The sequence below is a fragment of the Macrobrachium rosenbergii genome, chromosome 12, assembly GCF_040412425.1.
Source record: "Macrobrachium rosenbergii isolate ZJJX-2024 chromosome 12, ASM4041242v1, whole genome shotgun sequence".
Lineage (NCBI taxonomy): Eukaryota > Metazoa > Arthropoda > Malacostraca > Decapoda > Palaemonidae > Macrobrachium > Macrobrachium rosenbergii.
Window position 1 is genome coordinate 2,959,304 of NC_089752.1, and position 23,709 is coordinate 2,983,012.

Sequence of the window (23,709 nt, forward strand, 5' to 3'; positions counted from 1 at the left end):
ACATGCGCCCATTAGTGACTGACTACCGTAAAGAACTCTTTCTCCGCTCGCGCGTGCTAACAAACAGAGCGAGATGACAAGTTTTTTTTTTTTTTTTTTTTTGTAAATAATAGCTTTTCCCCCCTGCCACTGTTGATTGCCCAGATAAGCTTCACACGCAAACTCATACTTAATGAACGCTTTATGCAAGCACGTATTCTCTTGATGGAACTTTCTTCTTAAGGTAAGAGCTTTTGTGTGCTCACGCATTTATCCACGTACGTGGCTTAAAGTTCCTCGTTGGGAGAGTCGGTAGAGTTGTGGGCTAGCACTCGCTAGGCCCGAGTTCGAGTCTCTGGCCGGCTAATGAAGAATTAGAGGAATTTATTTCTGGTGATAGAAATTCATTTCTCGCTATAATGTAGTTCGGATTCCACAATAAGCTGCAGGTCCCGTTGCTGAGTAACCAATTGGTTCTTAGCCACGTAAAAATAAGTCTAATCCTTCAGGGCCAGCCCTAGGAGAGCTGTTAATCAGCTCAGTGGTCTGGTAAACTAAGGTATACTTAACTTATTACAGCAAACACAGACACACACATATATATACATACATACATACATACACACACACACACACACACACACACACATATATATATATATATATATATATATATATATATATATATATATATATATATATATATATATATATAAGAGGGAAGATCTGCAGTAAACATTTTGGGGTGAGGCTGTTAGCTGTATATCCTCTCCTCAAATGCAGCGACCAACCCGGCCGACTAACAATTAGGTATCTAATTTACTGGTGAAGTTAAAAGAGTCGAAATGTTAATTAACAGGATATTACTAAATATCTAGGAGATATTCCCTGAAATATCCCTTGGGCTTCTGTTTACCTGTGGGATGAATTAGGTACCTACACACACATACACACACGTATATATGTATGTGTGTGTGTGTGTGTATCGAAGGCACAATTTTTACAAAGCTACTTTCTGTTGGAAAATGGCAAGTATTTCTTTTATTAACCAATTCTTTATCAGCTTCTTCTCTAAAAGTTCATGAGCTCTCAATTTCTCTTCAGACTCATTTGTCGTTACCGGACATTCTGGGTTATTTTACTCGATTCTGAATTGATTCAAGATATATATTTATTTTCGCCTGCTGGGTTAAGGAGTCAATGATCACATGCTGTAATACACTTCCAGCAAACCGTTCCTACTACAGTATTACATCCGTTATATTAATGCCTTATCTAAGAAACATTCTCCTGTTTCGTATCATTGTCAAATAATACCAAGTACCTTTCAGAACGCATTTCCATGTAGCTTACCATATTCTTTTTGCTGTGTCTTCCCGCAATAGCCTACTCAGATTACTGAGAATAATAATCATTTCTCTTTGGCCAAAATCAGTATAAGGAAAAGTGAAACTTTCAGAAAATGAAGCTTTCGGGCTCTGGTTAGGTTTAAAATCGAGAAAAATAATAAGAACAAAAGGCTCCTCTGATGAATGAAAAGTTCACAAAAAGCCATATTTGTATGATCACCATGGAGTGGCTTGAAATCACAACGAAGTGAACACTGGCAGACGTGATCTAGAGATTAATTTTTGATCTGCCGCTGGGGGTCAGAGTCCTGAAGAAAGCCTCTGTAAACAATAAACCCTCTCGGAAAATATTTTAGGTGAGCAAACTGCCATCGAGTCATGTGTTGTCAGAGTAATTTCAGTTTTGTAAATGGCGTACCATGCATTGTACTATCCTTTTGCACTGTTATCTCCCACCTGGGGAATGAATACTTAGCAGCCGTAATGAAATCGAGGTCAGAGGCGTTGTTTTGGATCCTTTTGACAGACGTCAAAACAACGCATTTTAGGCGTTGTTTAGGGTAAACAGACTCGTTAACTTAAGGTGAAAAATATTTTGAAACATTTTGTGATGCAGCTTCCACATATTTACGGTTGCCCACAGGCATAAGCCTGTAGTTTAGCTTAAAATTAAATGGGCTCGGGCCTACCAAAGGTAGTTTAGGCTTGCTTTATATATTATCCCATTGGCCAGCTAATCATAAATGGTATGGTAGTATAACCTATAACCCGATTTTAGGTTGGAACGCTGGGTTAGGGGTCATGATTTATTTTGGGGGGGTTAAGGAGGGCAAAGCTAGGTCACAGGGCATGATGTCCAAGGTTAGATTAGGTTCAAGGGGGGCAAAGCCAGGTCAGGGCATGATGTCCAAGGTTAGATTAGGTTCAAGGGGGGCAAAGCCAGGTCAGGGCATGATGTCCAAGGTTAGATTAGGTTCAGGGGCAAAGAGGCAAAGGTTAGATTAGGTTCAAGGCATGATGTCCAAGGTTAGATTAGGTTCAAGGGGGGCAAAGCCAGGTCAGGGCATGATGTCCAGGTTGGAGATTAGGTTCAAAAAAGCCAGGTCAGGCATGATGTCCAAGTTAGATTAGGTTCAAGGAGCAAAGCCAGGTCAGGGCATGATGTCCAAGGTTAGATTAGGTTCAAAAAGGGCAAAGCCAAAAGGCTGGGTGGGTTCAAGCCAGGTCAGGGCATGATGTCCAAGGTTAGATTAGGTTCAAGGGGGGCAAAGCCAGGTCAGGGCACGATGTAACTCGTGCTCACATCTGTTGCAAATTTACTATTACCGACATATTTACCGTTTTTTGTGTATGTTTACCATTCCTTCCAGTGGGGCTGGTACTGAACATGGTGCTCATATTAACGTAATACTTTACAGCGACAGAAGTGAGTGTCACAAAAGTTCAAAGCACACATTAAACAGGAAAATGATATTTTGTCCCAAAAGTGATAATGGGTTAAAATAAATTTTACCAGCCAAGCTTAAGTATCATTACTTTGGTAGCCTAGTTCTCTGTGTTAGCCTTATGAATGAAAGTGTTTCTGTTCTTCGTGATGCTTTGTATTTCATGTGTCCCAAGAAATATACAGTAACGCTGGCATTATGAATGCCAAAATATATGGTTCGTGTATTTGTAACGAAATAATGAAATAAACATTTTTATGACAGCTTAATGTTTTGTTTTACAAATTCAGGACCATTATTAATTGTCATCATAATACTCATTTTTGTGTTTCCCCAAACCTATGTACTCGTATATATAACAATTTTGAGAGACCTCAGTGGGCAAGGACGACTTTCCTTGGGCAAAGGCCAGGAGGACAAAAACCAAGTAAATTGTTCTTGTTGGAGTGGTCTAAAGATCATAAACCACAAGGTAAGCGGTTGAGAAAACCCATGGACATGCCTATACATAATCAGTATCAGTCACAAAATACATTGCAAAATAAGTGGGGTGTCACAAGCCCAGTTACATGGATGCATCATAACCTTACCTCCCCTAATATAACTGAGGGTGATGGTTCCTCTCATGACTGGGTTGGTTTGCCCCTTCCCCCACCCTGGACAAAAGTCCCCCCCCCTCCCCTGCTCCTAACAAGATCTATGGCTCCATAAATCAGGAAAGTCAAATACAGAAATTCATCCCACTCTAACCTATCATGCTAAGTTGCAACTAGCAAGGGCCACCGCATGTCTCCCCCTTTTGTCATTATATACATTCCTCACTTTAAAATTGGGAGGTGCACGGGTAGAAGGCACACATTTCATTTTGCACCAATCAGTAATTGACCTTCTTAATTACTTTGTTTTGTGGAAGAGGCATTGTCAGTGGAATGGATTACTTCCAGGTGAATAAAGAGTCCTTTTACTTTATGAGGCATATGAGAGACATCACTTCCTATGATCTCTATCTATACATCTTACAAACAAGGGAGCCATTGTTAATCTGATTAGATGCATGAAAAGTGACCAGTGTGAAAACATCATTTTAATTAAGCATAAGAATTCATGAAATTTAAAGTGGCTGAAAGCAGTAGGTAATTATTTCTAACGGAAAAACAAAAAACTTGGACATATGCTCAAGAATAGTACATTTGATTGTCACTCCCAAGCAGTGTCCAAGAACTTAGGGAACTCCTGGAAAACAAGAAGGATGATGGCAGGGTGGGAGTCATAGGCAAAAACATGAAAATGAGAACAGGGTTTTAAGAGTAGAACGCGAACACAGTTAGATAGGGGAGGAATCTATATACTGATGAGTGCCCTAGGGGTACATAGATTGATGACCAGATGTAAATTAAGGAAGAAGGTTACCAATGGACCTTGTCTTTTGTTTATGATCCAAAAAGAAGAGAGTTTGATTTAAAGTGTCATGGAAAGTGAAGGGATTAAATTTCAGATATTGAAGTGACCTTAACAATAGGAGGGTAGTTTGAAGGATTTGAACTGTTCTCTTTTCATGAGAGGACTGAACCACTATATGTTTGATTGAGAGTAAGTTCAAGGGTGAACATTTTCTCAAAGGTGACATAACATGGTTTCATGAGGAAATTACCCTGAGATATGATTTGGGCTTGATAGCTTGGTGGAGATAAAAAAAGAAGCAATTATATTAGCATGTTGACAGAGAGTTTAGAGAGAGTATAGGATTATAGAGGGCCCAGAATTGAATTGACCATAACTTGGAGTATGTTTAAGATAATTCATATAGCAGTTGTAAAAGAGAACAAGTTAGTTTATTATTTTTTTCTTTTTGAGCCAGGTTGCAAGAGTTAGACGTGCACAAATACATCCAGCTACCAAGCAGCACTGAAGAATTCTGCCTACAGTATAAGGCTTATACTATGGTATGTTGTAGATCCATTTTATAATTTTAGGAAGAGATGTATGCTGCAGTTACTTACTTTGGACTATAGGGTCATGTTAAAAAATACTGTAGTTTCATTTGAAAGTCATTAATATTGATATAATAAGACTGATTAATTGGCTATAACTGGAAGACTTTGGAAAAGATTGAGAGTATATACATTATTTCTTAATGATAAACACAGGTCTAATAATGAGAATGTTGGTGATATGATAGTTAGAGATATTGCTCTGTGTACAGTATTTGTAAATGAATGGATGAAATCCTAAGCTAAAGTGAAATGCTTTTGTCATAGGTATTGTGTTTAAGTTAACAGAACGTTACAGTCAAATGGAAAGGTTATAATTGTGAATTAAGTTTTAAAATGTGTGCATGATATGACATGGTAGCTGTGTAAACATTGTTGTATTTTTGGATGTATTAGTATTGGACATTTATAGGCACTACACTTCTAATTAAATGAAAAAATGTTAAGTTTACATATGATGTATATGTAAAATTATGTAATTTTATGTAAGTGGCTTACCAAGTAATTACATAGCCTATAGTTTCCTTGCATGGCAGCTGAAATAAGAAAATTTGTAGGTAACGCCTGAAAGTGTAGTGCAGGTGACTGGTCCCGCCCACTAACGGGAATACCAGGAGCTATGGCAGATTGGTCCCGCCCACTAACAGGAATACCAGGAACTACGGCAGACAACCTCATTCTGTTTCTGCCGGCGCCAGAGTCAATACCGAGTGTCGACGTCAGCTTTGTTCTTAAATTTGCCAGTCGGAGACCAGATTTCGGTGATGTATTATCGCTGATTTCGAGTAACCTTCAAGCCTACAGCTTTCTGGATCAGTATTTTATTGTTTGTTTTCAAGATCTGATTCAGATTTATCATATTTCGCTACAGTAGTGAATTTGCAATCAAATTGGTTAACTACAAGTAGGGTAGTTTACTGCGCTACCACATTTACTGGTTAATGTAATAAAACTTATACATTGCATTCATTGCTGAACCAATGTTTATGGTAATGAAATGCTTATCTGCAAGTCTCAATTAATGTTTGTTAGGATTTGAGACATGTCTGTATGATGATACTTTGTGTACTTCAACTATTGTCGGCAAAGGTTAACTTTCCTTTTCTGAATAGAGTAATAATGTAAATATTGTGTTCACTACCGGCCCGACATTTTTGGTAGTTTGTACATATCTGATGATCTGAAAGTCTCAAATTATGTGTGATAGGATTTTAGATATGTCTGTATGATGGTACTCAGAGTACTTTGAACTATGTTGGTAAAGGTTGACTTTCCTATTCCGAGTAGCGTAAAAAACTTAAATATTGTGTTCGCTACCTTGTTTACTGATTAGCATAATAAAATGTAAATATTGCGTTCTCTGCTAAACCAGTTTTTTCTGTATTGAAACGCTTATCGACAAGTTTCAAATAATGTTTGATAGTAATTGAGATTTGTATGATGGTACTAAGTACTGGTCAGTAAAGGTTAACTTTCTTTTTCTGATTAGTGTAATAAGACGTAAAGATTGTGTTCTCTACAGAACAGAAAGGGCTTTAGTACATAGTTTTACCCAGCCTACCTTACAGTCTCCATCACAGAGTCAGCTTTTGGGATGTCAATTTCAGCCTTGGAACATTAAGTGGATGAGTCTACAGGGACTCTGTCTTCCACTGAGTCATTTTTTCAAGTTTGTCAGATTTCATAGGAGGGTTTCTCATTTCTTCCTTTGGACCAGCACTTCCTATCAGTGCCCATTCCCAAATGCCTGGAATCAACTTCTTAGCTTCAGGCATCATCTTCCTGACACTGATTTCCTTTCTCCCATCTTCTGTTCTAGAATGCCCGGCACACTCTAGAGACTGTTGCATCGGTCTGCAGGATTTTGTCATATCTGGTTTTGGACAGGCCTCTGTTTTCCTGTGACCAGGCTTTTGTTCTCATACGGGTTTTTTTTCAAGCCTCATAAACATGCCAGATGTAAGTTCCGCCACATACATTTTTGCTTACGCACATGGTCTGCACAAGGTATCAAGTTCACACAAACTGTTTTCAAGTCCAGTAAGAAGCCATTTCTGCATGGATGTTCTCATGTCTGCATGACTGTCAAGGATCAACAGGGTAGGCTACTAGTTCGCTCAGTTGTCCGGGAGCCTGCACAATGATTTGCAAGTTCGCTCCGTTGCTTGCGAGTCCGCAGAATTGTCAGCGAGTCTGCATGGCCAGCAATTCCCTTTTTTCTCTTCGATTAAGGTAAGGTTTTCTAGACGGAGACGAATGAGGCAGCCAGACTTCTTTGTCTTTTTCCTTAGTCCCGGGCTTCAGTCGGACCTGCAGTAGTGGCTCTGCGAACTTAAGCTTTCGGAAGAAGTCCCTCATCATGAACCTAGTCCTAAACTGCTTCTCTCTCCTTGTTCTAGTAGAAGGAGCCTGCTCAGGGATCCGGGAAACTTACTCGGCATGTCCCTTGGGGAACAGAGCCTTCACACATATGCTAGAGAACTGAAAGCCAGTCGCTTAAGGCTTCAGTTCTTCTCGGTTCTCACTCACTCCTAGACTGTGGTTTTCCTTTAGACTAGACCACAGTCCTTACATTTTTTCCTGGCACTCGCCACCACGCAACGAAGTTTTACTGCAGACAGTAAATCAAGTTTTCTCTAACTCAAGTGGAATTTCTGGTGGATGAGCTGAGCCGTCAGAAACTCACTCTTACTCCCAAATGGACCTTGAATTCCCTGATCTGTTGGGTTTTGTGCTTCTATGGGGCAGGCTGACCATGTCTGTCTGCCACCTTCAAGGAACCTTCTAGCATGGGCAATAGACACCATACTGCAAGATTGTTCCAACCTGAACCTCCACGTTCTTAGTCCGTTCAACATGGTCACTGAAGGGCTGAACTCTTTTCAGGCTTGTCAGAATGTTGTGATGTTCCTCGTAACCCCACTCTGATTGGTGGACTCTCCAAGAATCCTTCTACTATTCATTTCTACTCAAATAACCTCTCTTCAAGAGACACCACCAAGGTGGTATGCTATTATGCGGACAGGCTTTGGGCTGCCCGGGTTCTGGTCAGGAAGGAGGGTTTTTTTTAAGAGGTACTAGAGTACCACCTAAGTGAACAATGTTCCTAATCAGGTGTCTCAGACTTAAAGTTTCTTCTGAGACACTTATGACTCGTGGGAGCATTGCCTTTTTCATCGGCGAGGATATAGAATCTCTCATGTTCCTCCTTTTTAAGAGTACAGGCAGTCCTCGGTTATCGGCAGGGTTCCGTTCCCGACAGCGTGACGATAACCAAAAATTGCCGACAACCGAAAATTGATAATAGCGCCAATTCTTGGTTATCGGCGCCGATAACCGGAGATCGGTGCCGATAAACGGGAATCGGTGTCAAAAATCCGGTTGTTATCGTCGCTAGACAAGCGCCGTAAAACCGGATCGCCCATAACCGAGGCTGCCAATAACCAGGGACTGCCTGTATCGAGCTACGTCTGTCTCAGTAAAGCAGTTTGCTAGTTTACCCTGGAATTTATTAACTGAAAATGAGTATCATTCCATGATCTGGAACCACTCTTTCCCAAGAATTTAATGGAACAGAAGATGGTCTTAACAGCCGGGGACTGCTCAGGGCTCCCAGAAACGCCCACCAGACTGAACCTTTCCCTCTTCTGACTTCCAGTTCGCCAGCACTGCCGAGCTCCTAGGAGTGCCCACCAGCTCTTGACTGAATAGTTATCTGGTGACCAGCTCAGCTGGCGCCATCTACAGCCTGGTGCCAGCTACCAATCGTCTTGACGCCAAATCTCCCCACACCCTTGGCTCTGGGGAGGAGTAGAAAGCTCTCTGTTCTGTTGGAGTTTTTGGGTATTAGTTGAGCAGGATTGGAAACACGGGGCTTTTATCACATTTAGTGTTCTGACAAGGACACTTTTTCGTCGTCAATCTGAGAAGGCATTGTTCTTCATCATGTAAGGTCTTGAGCTTTGAGGCCATTCTTAGTTTCAGAAGAGCATTGTGCCTGGTTTTTAATGAAGGCTAAAGACTCCAGAACAACTTCTTCCTCTTTAATCTTCGTGCATGTATGCACCTTAAATCCGTCCTACAATCGACCTACTGGAAGGAAGCAGAAGGTTTTCACCTATACTTTCTCTTTACCTTGTAGTAAGGTAATGAGTGTTGTGAGAACCAGGGATTACAGTGCACCTGGAGCACCCACCACTTTCACTGGGTGGGTCGTGGTCTTTTTTCCAGTGCGGGTGACAATGTTATCTGGTTGTTTTTTATTGTGGTACTGTGCCCAGGGCAAGGGCACTTTTGAAGTTTTGCAGACACTTTTGAAGAGTTGCTAAACTTCAGTTAGTTCCTTCACTGCAAAACTTTCAATTATGCTTTGCTAGTCATTGGAGAACCTCCCTTGCTGCAAAGTTCTCACTAAAGTTGGGGCAACCCTTGGCTATACTGCCACACCCACTACAGGTTAAGATGAGCACCGACCAGAGGCAACTTTCTATTGCAGGCTCTCTTAACTAATAAGGAACTAAAAGCATTGTATTCTATGCTAGCATTTTTTTCTGTTTCAAATTCATTACATGACTTAATGTGTTGGAGTAGAATATGTCCATTTATCCCTCCTTTCAATGTTGAGTCAGCTATGTAATTACTTGGTAAGTCACTTATATAAAAAAGACACTTTACAAAATAAAGTTTTATATATACATACCAAGTAATTAGGCCAAATAAAGTTTTATATATACTTACCAAGTAATTAGGCTTACATGATTGTAGCCTTCCCTCCTCCCCTCCGATGGACGTATGGCATCAACAGAATGTGGTTGTCTGCTGGTAGTTCCTGGATTCCTGTTAGTGGGTGGGACCAGTCACCTGCACTATACTTTGAGGCGTTACCCGTGAATTTTTTAATTTAAGCTGTTGTGCAAGGAAACTATAGGCTATGTAATTACTCTACTTGGTAAGTATATATAAAACTTTATTTTATCATAAAAATGTCATTTTACAGGTTGGACGTAGATAAACAGTACAATACTTCTCATGTGTTGGGGCTCCAGTTTGTTTCCGATGAAAATTTTGTACAGTAAACAGATAAATACATTCTTAATAATAATTAAGACTTTTGAAGCATAGTAAATCATTTGGTGTAATGGTTAATTTCAGGAAAACCTGATTCTGAATGAGCACAATATATAGCTTTATAATTTTGATTGCAGCAGCTGTATAATATCTGTATAGCACTGTAATATAAAAATATGGAGTATAATTTTATGGCAGAAGGTGAAGAGGCCCCTGCAAAAGATACCTCCACAACCACCAGCCTTAGTTGCGATGTGTGTGGAAAGTTTTTCACTCGAAATGATCACTTAAACCGCCACAAATTGCTTCACACTGGAAGGCGACCCTTTAAGTGTGAAGAATGTGGTCGTGATTTCTCACGCAATGAACACCTATACCGCCACATGATGATTCATACAGGAGACAAGCCTTATGAGTGTAATCAGTGTGAGAAAAAGTTTACCAGAAATGAACACCTGAATAGGCATTTACTGACCCACACGGGGGATAAGCCATTCTATTGCCAGTACTGTGGAAAAGGCTTTTTCCGAAATGAAAAGCTGATGACTCACATGAAGATTCATGAAAAATAATCCAGTACAAAGCACTTTGTGAAATATTTTTCTTTGTTTCATTTAGCTCTTAGCTTGTATGATGCTTGAAGATTTAAAAGTACTGTAAGACTCAAGCCTCCTACTTGATTTTTTACCATTGTATTTTTATGCAAAGTGTGTGTGTTTAGGATGACATAAAAACCACTAAAGATATGAATTTGTGGCTCAATGTCAGAGATTATTTAGAAAGTTATTGATAGTGTTTAGTATTTTAACTAATTATGGCTATTCTGTAGAGCTAAATTGGATTTCTGTTAGTTAAGGAAGTAGGCTTTTATATTTTTATGAATGAAGTACCCTTATATAACATAACATAAAATACTCTGTCCATTAGTATCCATAAGTACTGTACAGTTTTACAGTGGTTTAATACGTGTGTACTGTATAATGTTTCCTTGTTTTTTGCACTAGCCTGTAAAGGGGAACAGTGGACTGCCGAACTAGAGAGGCTATGATTGTTTTAAGTAAGTTTTCAGTACTTTTTCACTTTTTTATGTAAATGTCTTTGATTCTGTAAATATACAGGTATAAGGTTCCTTGGGAACATCACACACTTCATGGTGACAAGTAATGAGAGAAAAGTGTGTTCCTTGTATGATAGTTATAATGGTTCTCAGATTGTATATGTTAAATTTAATATAATTTCCAAAATCTCTTATTCATTTATTCAAGAGAACAGAGATTTGTAGTTTTTGAAGTCCTTGTTGCTTTTGTGTATGCATTTGTTGAAGTTTTGTCAGACAAGAACTTACCAGTGTTAAGCAAGATCTTCTAGATGGAAAGTTGTTGGTATAGGGCATTGTCTTGTTTATTTGACCAATAAATTTTGAGATTTATGAAGTCATGCAGTGCTGCTCTAGTTATCCTAAGAAGCATTCTTGACAGATACTATTTTTTGCATAGGAACAGCTTTGATTTCTTGAGGAGTTTGCAGTGCTTTTGTTTGCCAGTTTTGTATATCAGGTAAGGAGAGCTGAAGGGTTCAGTGTGAAGGTTGCAGGAGTGTCAGATTAAAAGATAGTCAGGTAGCTTTTTTAGTATTGAAATGCAGTATTGCAAGTTTCATTTGCTATTTGTACTCTGTTGTTGGTTGAATAAGAACTACTACTGTATATGTACCTTGGAGACCTATTGATGGTAGAATATGCTACACAAACTAACTAAAATTGGGGAATAGCAGCAATTGTTTATATTATTAATTTTGTAAATGCAAAAAATCTTGAATGAAATGACAGTTTAGTCATATATGGGTTGTAACTTGTCATGATTTTTTAAAAATCAGATTAATAAAGCTGTTTTTCTGTTATATTTGGGAAAATTCTTCCTTTTGTCTCCCATCTTAACGAGATTTACAAAAAAGAAGGGTTAAATGGTGTCTGCTTTTACCTCCCCAGGTTTGCCACAGATCCTTCGCTGTGCTGTTTTAAAGGTACCATTTGGTACAGTATGGCCACTTTTAATTAGCTAAAGTAGGTAGTCTCTTCTCGTTTTAGGCAGCCTCATAATACTTGCCAGGTCATTGCTTCCTATGTTTGTGGAATGAGCAGTCCTCTTGTAGCTCAGTTTAGTGGCTGTCTCTTGTACTTCACTGCCAAGCTTTGTTGTCTTTGAATGCTGTTATTTTCAATCTTTCAGGATGTGAGTATGACTTTTAGGTTTTCCTTGCTGCCTTTAGCCTTTTAAATATTTTTATTGTATACATATGATAAGATGTATATCTGTAGGAAGATACAGTAATAAAATGATCCCCCACAAAATACTCTATACTATAAGATCCTAGAAGTAAATTCATTGAGTTTTTTGATTCATAGTAGCTGACTGGTTACTGCAGCTTTAATAATGAATTCCCATTTTGATGGTATTCTTTGTTCATCCTCCTCCTGGTATTCTAGACTGTGGTGTTGAGATTTTGAAAATGTATTGGGAAATGAGCATTATATTACTTGAATCCATAGAAAACCCATCAGAATTAGGATGTGGAGTTTTGTATTTTTGAGAGGGTGACAGGTTATTGCATGTGCAATATACTGATTTTTAGGTTTGACAGACTTAATTTTTCATTGTGTAATCAACATATAGATCTATAAATATTTGTTTACATTTTGGAGAAGAACTATTGGCATGGCTGATTTTGGTTAGAGTATTTGCTGGAAAAAGCTTACCTTTAAGAGAGCATTGCTGCAGTGTGTGTTTTCTTGTTCAAAATTAGTCATAATTTGCTACATGTTTCATATACGAGTATAAGGAGCTATTATAAAATGCATTTGCATTTTTGTTTTTAAAATTATATTTTTTTATTATTAGCAGATACATTTAAAATTACTATTATTTTTTTTGAATTGTTGAAGTAAACATTTTACTTTTTGACATTTCTGTATACCACTGTAGCATACTAAAGTTTATTATGAAAATTTTATGTAATATGACAAATTTTTAAGTAATTTCTATTTTCCCTGACATACAAACCTAATGCATTAATCAATTCTTAAAACTACTGTTTTGGTAATTGGAGTTAACATGAGATCATTTTTATTTTATGGTATAGAACTGTTACAAATGTTCAGACACATTTACTTCACACAGAATATTAACAGATTAGTATTTCTAAATCACCAAGAGTATTATTGGTATTTGCAGACATAATTTGGCAAAAGGCCTTGCAGGCTAGAACCTATCACTGTTAAATCTGCATAAAAGTGTGGAATGGTTTTGTTGTTTGGTGTGTGCATGTGTTGCCTTTCATCAGTCAGTATTCCATTAATCAAAATTTCATCTCATGAAACTCAGAAACTAGTTTCTTCGTGTTTCCTTTGGTAAATGCTTAAGACAAATGATGGTTTTGCCATTTGTAAAGAAACATTTTCAGTAGGGAGTTTTATAAGCCATACGCCACATCTTGAGAATTTTTTGCTATCTTAAAATAGGTGGGAATGCAGTTATTTTGCATCTTTCAAGTCAGAATATTTGGAAGAAGGTGTAAAAGTTCTCTTGTTAACTTTCAAATAATGTATCGTATAGATTTATTTTGTCATTAACTTTCAAATAATGTATCGTATAGATTTATTTTGTCATTCTACCTGCAAGCTTTTGGGGTTCAGTATTCATTTACACCTATGCAAAATAAAGCCTGAGTGAATACATGAAACTTATATATCTAATCCATCTCTAGAAGCTATCAGATGATGAAAGACCAGGTTTATTTTGGTTCTAGACTAAAAGAAATGACAATATCAAATCTCATTATTATGGTGAACACTGTGAATTACTGCATGATGTATGTAAATGGCATATTTTATTTAAAATATATTTGTAAAAATCATGCATGTTGATCATCCAGAGTATAAATGGTAGAGATGGAATAATTTGAAATACTGTACTGTATCACTTATCGCTTTTTGAATCATTTTGAAATACCACCTATCACTGTCCTTTTTCAAAGATAAAAATTATTACATGTTGTGCATATAATAAGGCATATTGAGTCTTTGCAGATGTTACTTATGCATGCTTCAGAGTACAGAGATCAAGAGATGCTTATATGTAATAAATGCAAACATCCAAAGAAGAAAATTGTTATTATCTATGTGAGGCTGTAGGTGACATTAACTCACTCAGTTTGAAAGATTAATAGACTGACAAACTAATGAGAGAAAACGTTTGTGGTAGACTAGGAAAATTTATGATATTGACAGTGTGGTGAAGTTATCAATAGACACAGTTACAATATTTTTTTCACACATTTGTCTTATTAACTGATAGCTTATTTTCTATTTTGCACTGAATTACTGTTTTGTTTAAAAACTAAAAACACTTGTGTACAGAAACTTCAAAACTGAGGTTCCAGAGTGGTATTCAGCTAATGTGGGTAATTGTTATGAAGGATCAGTGACGACTGATTCATGTTCATTCAGGCAAGGCTGTGTTTTGGTTTTCCTTAAAAAATTTTAGACACCCATTTTGTATCGAAAGAGGCAATTTTTATTGTAAATAATTGTGACAGATGTCTTTCTTTGACTACTAAAATGAACACAGCCGTTTTAGAAAGTTGAGTGCTTGTCAGTACAAACCATTGCTTTACGTGGTCTTTTTGTTACACATTTAGTAAAAAGACTTGCTGTCCCAAGGAGTGAGAGAGATCTCCTCAAGTCTAGGAAGAGTTTCATGTCTGTCACCCCTCCTGTTCAATTGAAGCTTGTTTCTTTAATTAATTCATTTTTGCACAGTTGTAGAGGAAGGAGGGGGATATCTTCATGAGGTAACAGTTTTTGTGGCAAATATACAACTTTTTATGCCTAGCTGTTTAGGACATTTGTTGGTCATGTCCATCTTCCTGCGTCCTTTTGTCTATCCATCCCATTTTGCACATACATATGTACTGTAGCTGCTTTCTCAAGGTCATTGCTGTATTATTAGGTAACCTAACAAGACACTGACCTAATTTCCAGGGAAACTGTTGAATAGATAACATGAAATGTTCATCTTGGTGAGAGCATTTCAGCTGTGCCAAAATTTTGATGACCTTGACCTCATATTTCATGATTTTGTAGTTAGCTCATTATCTTGAACAGTGTGAAGGATGCCTTCATGTTACTTATACAAAGATGCTGCTGGGTACAAACAAATCATCTCTGCCAAAATATGATGACTTTGGCCCTTTGTATGGGATTGACTTGTCATTTCTTATCTTGTGCTTAGCCCGTTATCTTTTATATTGTGAAGAATACTGTTGTATAGTACAGTAGTTGCATACAAATACAACTTGGTGATTTAATTACAATGATGCTAAAATCTGATTACTTAGACCTCAGTTTTTTTTTATTGTGTATTGAGCACATTTTCTTGAACACCATAAAGAATGCTTTTACACAACTGCTTACACAGGCATGTCTATGTGTGAGCATTTCAGCCAAGCAGAAATTTGATGACTGAATTGTTGCAGTACAGTACCTAGATCTTACAATTCTTGATTTTGCCTCAGGGTTTTTTTGGATGATTTCATATAACTGCATAAACAGATATAGCTTTGCAAGAACAATTTAAGTGTGCCAACATAAATTGACCTTGACCTCATATTTCTTGATTTTTTTTATTAACATGTTTTTGAACACTGCACAGCAGCTTGTTGGCACAAATTTAGTAACCATGCCAAAGTGTTATGATGTGGATCTTATGTTTGACCTTGACCTCATATTTTGTGATACTGCATTTTGTATGTTCTGTATATGAATTGTTTTCTGTCAGTAATTAAGCCATTCTTAATTGTCTCTCTGTCAACTAAGTTTGTATTTAGTTCTCTTCTAAAGAAATTGGAACCCACAGTGGGACATTGATGCCCTGTGAACATATTACATATTTTTAGTTTAAAAATTGTTTACTTACGTAGCCCAGTATCTATCCAGCAGGGTAGTGGTTCTTTCATAGTAGGGATTGCATCAAGTAGGTTAGAAGGCACTATATATAAATCTGTCATGTCAACACAGTCGAGGATATACTAGAATCATCTTAGTTTGGGCCATGCGTTGGAGCCTGCTAGTTTGGTAGGTCTGACCTGGAGGCTAGTGGACTGGCTATAAAAGGAATGGTAGTTTGTTCTCTTTTGGGAAGTTAATTGATGGTATATGGTAATGGTCTGTTTGGGATAAAGCGAATTAAAAGGAAAATGAAGAGGCAAGAAGTAGGAAAGAACTATGCCAGATAGCTGAGATAACTTTTTGAGATAGTTTTGTTGGAAGTCAAAGGAGCAGCAAAAAGGGGACTACCATCTGCACATTAACTTTAGTTGGTTTGGTCTTCCTCTGGAACAGAATAAAAGTCGCCTTTTTTATACCATCTCAGTGCCATAATGCTAAAGTTTTCATGATGACAAGATTATTAGGAATTGAAGAAGTAACTGTTAAATAATGGCAGTAGGGTTTATCAGAACTTACAGGGAAGTGTAATTTTTCAGAACTCGAGTGATTAATCTTTTCCTGTTTACCTCATCTGAAATTATTAGCATGCACTGACAATCTATGTGGTTTATTAGTATGATTGATTGACACAAAGGCTAAAATGAAAGCCGCTGTTTACTAAGCGTCAGTATGAGACCTTCTCAAGGGACTCATAATGAATTCATTGGTCTGATTAATTAATACATTTTGGTGTTATTTCATGGGATAAGAGAAATTCTTGCAAATGTAATGCAGAGTGGTTAGTTTACAAAAATTTTTTAATTGGAAATCAACAAATAATCTTGTGTATACATGAAGTGAATATCTTTACATCTGGATTAAACCTGTAAGGTCATAAAAGAAACTGAAATTTAAGTACTTGCATAATACCAAAACAATTAACTGGGCAGTCAGCATATTTTGCATACTAGTATCTTTTATCCACCCCAACCCATCAGTGACCTGAATGGTAGCATTTTGTTTGAATTATCACTTGTGAGTAAATATGATAAAAACTAACACTCACCCATGATGTAAAAAATTTTTGACGGGACCCTAGATCAAAAAAGGATTTGAGAATGAAAGGCTAGGGTTCTCATGTGTGACTTGGTAGTACGCCTACTCTTGCTCTCCACTTGAGAGACGGGTTAAATTTTGATGTGAAGTAGTTTATTTTTATGTGTTCATTGTTGAGTGCTTCCGAAGCTGGTGAAAAAATTTGAAAATACTTTTTGTAATGGCAGAGAATTGAAAGTTTACTGTAAGCAATGTTAGTTATGAAAATACATCAAGGCCATAAAATGGAATGCTGAATGTTAGTGTGAGTGGTGATGGAATAATGGGAGTATTTTATGCGTACAGGTACTATGTTTAGGAGAAAGTACAGATTATTGTAGAATAAAAGAGGAGGTTAACCAAAATAGGCTATGGATAGAGTTTACCATTGGCTTTCCTAAGAAGGTGAAAAATTAAAGGCAGGAGTTAGAATGCACGAGAAACTTTTTTTATTATAATTACAATGTGAATGAATGATAAAGAAGAAAATGTGATTGGGATGAGCTGTGTGCATTATATTGGGAATAAATAGGGTTCAAGGTGATCAGATTAGTAAAGTTGTGACTTTTGATTCAGCAATGAAAGAATTAATATGGTTGTGACAATTTTTTGTATGGTGTAACATCAAGAAGTATACTCGTACATATGACAACATTAAAGACAGTACTGCAGTATTTAGTTGAAAATAAAATGCAGTTAAGTAGTAAGTCCTACTTATGAAAAAAAGACTGTTTTCTAAATACTCTTTAGTAAGATAATATTTGGGGGTTTAAAAGTTTTTCAAAATGATTTTGATGCCCTAAATACAAGTTTTAAAGAGTTTTATCAAATGGGTAATCAGTTATTTCTCTACAATGCTTTTTTCTTTTAATAGCCTAAGATTAATGACTTTCTCTAAATTGTAAAGAAATAAAAAACAAAATATAATACTGCTGTTATGAAGGCAAAGCTGTATTGACAATTTTCTATTACATAATTAAAAAGTATATAGACAGCTTCTGGTCTTTCGACTTGGACAAAAAATATCAAGACTGCAAAGACATGAAATAGAGTATAACAGTAGTTATGTTCACAATTAGCAGAAAATGGTTGATGTAATTACCAATACTGTATAAATAAACATTTACACAGGACTTTCCATTTAGTAACTATAGTAAAATTAGGCATTGGATTTAGTGAAGTATATATTTTGGAAATAATATTTTATTTGCTTTGGAATAATAACATAAAATAATTTGCCTTTATCAGACTTTCAAGCATTGAAATACTGTATACGCATCTTTCCAGTAATCATAATGACGAAGTGCTCTTGTTAGGCAACACATGCTCACCCATTTTTTTTTCTAATATTTTGTCTTCCTCTTTGTTTAATGCAGGTTTAGCACAACCAAGTCTGTGTAAACTTCATCAGCGCCCGACAGTTCTACCTACTAAATAAGTGGTAAATGTACAACTTGTGATTTGGAAATACTAAAGCATATTAAAGTATATCTGGAGATTTACTCTCTCTTGGTCTTTAGTAAAGGCAGTCATGTAAGAATTTGCTAGCACCAGAAATACATAATGGTAACTAAACTGAAAACGATAATTCAACTCTCTAGTGAGTTATTGTAAAGATTGGAAAAGAATATATGCCAGGGATTCTGTGTAATCTTTGTAATGATAAAATTTACTATGTTAATGGCTGTTTCAGTGCTGTACAACTTTTCTTGTCAGTAAAGTATATTCAGTAGGGTTAATTAATATTACGGCAAGTTGTCTAACAGGAAAATAAATGGGAAAATTTTTATAAAGGTATTAATAATATTGTGAATAAAGGGAAATCTGCTCTGTTCATCAGTACAGTACTTGAAAACTTTGCTTCAGTATGGTATTTGTCATTACAATGAAGTTTTAAAAGTTAGGATTTAGAGCATGGTAAAATAACTAATAGTTGGCTTTGAACTGAACATAAACACACCGGTAATATGAATTCTGTTTCATATTTTTAGGCATAGTGTGATATTACATAAATTTATGAAAGTTTTTGGCTAGGTGACAATGGAAATATACAAGACATACTTTATCTGGAAGTGTACTCCATAAAATATTTTACAGTAATCAGTATTTAGCAAACTTAACCATCTTGGAAAAACAAAAGAAAAATGGAGGCTCCTACTACCATTGAGGAAAATGCCATGGAAGTGAAGACTGAAGATAAAGAAACACAGATGAGAATGCAACCAAAATCAAATCCTGTGAGATGTGAAGTATGTAGTAAACTTTTTGCCCAGAGTCATCACTTGAAACGTCACATGGTTGTACACTCTCGCAGCAGGCCTTACACTTGCACTGAATGTGGCCAGAACTTTAAGCGCAACGAACACCTAGGTCGCCACATGATGATCCATGTCGGAGATAGACCTTACGGGTGTTATGTCTGTCAGAAAGAGTTTTCAAGGAGAGAACACTTGAGCCGTCATATGTTCACCCACACTGATGAGAAACCCTTTTATTGTGAGGAGTGTGGAAAGGGATTCATTCGCAAGGAGAAGCTTCACAACCACATGAGGTCACATGCAACTAGTCAGTTGCAGAAGACCATTTTGACAGCTCATGCAGCGGCTCATGTAGCAGCTCATGTGACGTCTCATGATGGCAGTCAAATACAGAAGTGAATCCAGGTGAACCGATAGCAGTGGAAGTGAAAAACTATTCTTGAAAGTTATGTCTTCATGCAGTGATCATTTATATACACAAACTAGGATAGGTTTCATAAGACAATGATACAAGGAAAAAAAGGAACTGGACAATAAAGTTCCCACAAAAGGAGGGGAAAAACAGGTTGTCCATTTTGATTCCGGTTAGACATTTCTTATTTTGAAATATTAACAGGAAATTCCCCCAAGTTACAGAAGTGAATTAAGGCTATGTATGAAGAATATAGTACAATACATTAAATTGTAAATGAAGTTAAATACATAAGTATTAAAGTTATTTCTCACCTGCTTTTTAAATCTATATATAAATTTAGGAAAAACTATCCAGTTCAATAAGGTTAAAACTACAAACCACGTGTGACTACGAGTCTTGACATTTGTTGTTTCCTATTCTAGGTAGTTTTGCTTGTAATTCTACCATGTCTAGAGACCCACTTTATACAGTCCTGTACAGAATCTTTTCCTAAAGTGGCAAAAACAAGAATTTTTATTTGTGGGTGGGATAAAAGAAATGAAATTTATATAAAGATTTTCAAACCATTTTTATCCAGTAATTTACCTTTCAGGTAGATGGATTTTGGACAGGAGTTTCATTTGTTGTATTGTAAATTCTTCTAGTTAACCCAGTGAGAATTTATGTTGAACTGTGTTCTTTGGCAACTATATAGCTATGGATACTAATAATGATGTATATAATGGTGATATGAGAATATATATTGTTGTATAATTCAGGGGGATAACTAGGTACTCTATTGTTTGCTACTTATTTGTTTATCAGCTTACAACACTGAACCATGGCAGATCAAGTGATCTTTGTTTGCAAGTTTTAGCTATAAAGTAACAATAAACTGAAGTGTTTGGAAATTTTAAGTCAAAGCTGATAAAAGATAAAAATTGTCCCATAGTTTAATTTCAGGTCACCACAAAAAGCTGCTGCTCTTTTCGAGATAGCAGGGTATTGTATGGATATTTTTAATAAATCTCTTATCACTGTGTCTCCTGAAGATATTTTGTAAATATGTTTACTGATAATTATGTTATAATTTTGCCTTGTTTTCTTACTCAGTATTTACCGAATAATTGTATATTTAACATTTCATTCAAGAATGTTTGTAGGCTTTGTTGCACAATTTTTTTTTTATCATATAAATTTATAGTGAGGTAAGAGCCACAATGAAATACAGTCCATGCTATAAAACTTATGTATTAAAATTATATATTTACAAAAACTTGAGAGCTTTCTTCCAACTGCTGTGGACTTGTTCACTAAATTGAGGCATAACAAACAAACAAATGAGGAAACAAAGTAAAGCAGGAAATAAAAAATAACAACAAACATTTCAAAAAGTAAAATAGTCATCAGGTTGTTCGGCCCTTGTCAATTCCAAAATTGTACGAGACCTTCTTGGTGGAAGGAACCTGGAGCCTTCTGCTTAAATAGTCAACAAAGTGATTTTGTTTTAAAGTAGTTTTGAAAGACTGTAAAAGCCTACTGTAGATATATTTCTAAAGTTTTGAATACCCACACACATGTATATTTCTTCACTTAATTATTATAATTGCTTTCTCAATAATACCCAAGTTTCCATGAAAGGTATTATTTAATGTAATAAGGGCACCTGAAATTAAGTGTAGTTCTATAGCTTGGCACCCCTGGGAACATACCATATAATAGAATTTAAAAATGTTAAAGGTATAGATAAATATTTTGATGGAACTAGATGATGATGTATTGAAGGTGCCCTTATTATTAGAGTAAATAACACCTCTCATGGAAACTTGGGTGCTGTCGAGAATAAATTATAAGTGAAGAAGTATGTAAATGTGCTGGTATTCATACTTTTGAAATCTTTCTAGTCTTTTACATATTTTAAAAAATCAAACTACTGTACTGCTTGAGAACAAAATTACCTTGTTGACTTGTGTGGAAGACCCCAGGTTTCTTCCACCTAGGTGATCTCATAGATTTTTATAATTGACAAGTCATAAAATAGTGATTACTAGTTTCATTTTTTAAATGTTTGTTTTTAGTTTTGTTTTCTTGCATTACTTTGTTTCCTAGTTGTCTGTTATACCTCATTTTTGTAGTTAGTTGGATGAAGGCTAAAAGTTTTTTGAGATATATATTTTTAATAAATAGTTATATAATATTTATTTCATTGTGGATCTTACCTTATATATCCGAGAAGTAAGACATAGTACTTTAACATTTCATAATTTTATAGCTCTTAAGTTGTGGCATGTGTAGTTTTTGAATGTCACATGAGTCCTGGTGGGGAAAAAAAACAAACCTAAAAACTTCATTTTAAGTATAATCATGTTTATAATTGCCATTGCAGATGTTCAGTCCTGTTTTTTAAGCCTTCATAGATATATATTCCTTTGCAATTGTTTTAAAAATACATAAATTACACCCCAAGTTGAGTTCCTAGTGGGGTCATGAACTTGACTGGTATGCTAGCATATACACTCAAGTGCAAGATTTTAAAATCCATGCCGTATTTTTTTTTCTGCCAAGTGCAATAGTAAATTTTCAATGAATGAAAGTAAAATGCAGTTTATTACTTGTCTTTCAAAAACATCTAGAAATAGGATGCAAACAGTTCATATTACGAGAATACTAATTGGTGTTTCCTCAGGCACCAACATTGTAGCTATATTTGATTTACTGTTGTATATCATAGAATTATAACCATTATTATAAGAAACATCTGTATTAAATGTTATGAATAAAATATTGTAGTACAGTACAGAATTGTATTAATTTCACAGTGTGCCTGTATTCTCACAGAACCAACCAAAAGGCTGTTAAACTTGCACAGCAAAGATATGCAAAATACGAGGGGCTTCAAAAAGTTCATGGAAAACATCCATATCTGCTAAGTTATGGACGAATTTGGTTTTCATTACAACTGCTTGTTATTTCACTAATAGTCTTTATCCCTGTTGAACAGGAACCGTCATATGCATGTAACAACGCTGTACCAGTAGTCTGAAGTTAGCACTCACTCGAGTAGCATGGATTCCAACAAAATCGAGGCCAGAACAAACATCAAATTCCTGGTGAAGCTAGGCTGGAAGAACAGTCAAATCATCGATGCTTTGCAGCAAGTTTATGGGGATAATGCCCCAAAGAAATCAACCACCTACAAATGGATAACTCGTTTTAGAAGTGGAAGAGACGATGTTGAAGATGATCCTTGAAGTGGCAGGCCATCCATGTCAGTTTGTGAGGAAAACATTGATGTAGTTCGTAACCTGATTGAAGAGGATAGGCGAATTACCACTGAATTAGTTGCCGATACCCTTAATATCTCTGTTGGCTCAGCTTATTACAATTCTAATGGAAAACTTGGGGCTGAGCAAGCTTTCTGCTAGGTGGGTCCCAAAGCTGTTGTGCCCTGATCAGCAGCAAACAAGGGCAGGGCCTTTCAACAGCAATTTTGAACAAGTGGGATGAAGACACTGAAGCATTTCTAGATAGAATCGTTACCGGTGATGAAACGTGGCTCTACCAATATGATCTCGAAGATAAAACTCAATCAAAACAGTGGCTGCCAAGGGGTGGAAGGGGCCCCATCAAAGCAAAATCAGAACGTTCAAGAGGGAAGGTCATGGCCATCGTTTTCCGGGAGGCAAAGGGGATTTTGCTAGTTGACTTCCTTGAAAACAGAAGAACAATCAATGCTGATTATTACAAAGGAGTTTTGAGAAAACTGGCTAAGAAAATTGCTGGAAAACGTCCAGGAAAGCTGCGTCGGCGAGTCCTTTTCCATCACGACAATGCCTCCGCTCATGACCACAAGACGCAAGCTGTGTTACGTGAATTTCGGTGGGAAATCAGCTGTGTTACGTGAATTTCGGTGGGAAATCATTCAGCATCCACCTTATAGTCCTGATTTAGCCCCTAGTGACTTCTTTTTGTTTCCAAAACTGAAAAAATCCTTGAAAGGCATCAAACATTCATCAGTTGAAGATGTGAAAAACGCTGCTTTGACTTGGTTCACATCACAAGGCCCCCAGTTTTATGCAGATGGTCTTAAAGGCTGGTACCAACGATTGCAAACATGTATTGACTTAGATGGATCATATGTTGTAAAA

General features: G+C 36.4%; 1 protein-coding gene across 4 annotated transcripts; it reads left to right on the forward strand.

The window, feature by feature from the left end:
* Positions 1–1,540: 1,540 nt before the first annotated feature.
* Positions 1,541–22,358, forward strand: LOC136844335 (zinc finger protein 468-like). Of its 4 annotated transcripts, none has more exons than XM_067113326.1 (4): positions 1,541–1,684; positions 4,632–4,716; positions 9,761–10,888; positions 18,286–22,358. In XM_067113326.1, exon 4 carries the CDS (start codon positions 19,054–19,056, stop codon positions 19,564–19,566), a length of 513 nt encoding a protein of 170 aa, XP_066969427.1. In that variant the 5' UTR covers positions 1,541–1,684; positions 4,632–4,716; positions 9,761–10,888; positions 18,286–19,053; the 3' UTR covers positions 19,567–22,358. The 4 variants fall into 4 exon arrangements, with proteins under 4 accessions (XP_066969427.1, XP_066969426.1, XP_066969425.1 ...); XM_067113325.1 differs by having other exon boundaries at positions 10,836–10,888; XM_067113324.1 differs by lacking the exon at positions 9,761–10,888.
* Positions 22,359–23,709: the final 1,351 nt, after the last annotated feature.

What these genes read in the sequence shown, in the direction of transcription:
- LOC136844335 (XM_067113326.1), top strand. Translation starts at nt 19,054, where the DNA reads ATGGAGGCTCCTACTACCATTGAGGAAAATGCCATGGAAGTGAAGACT.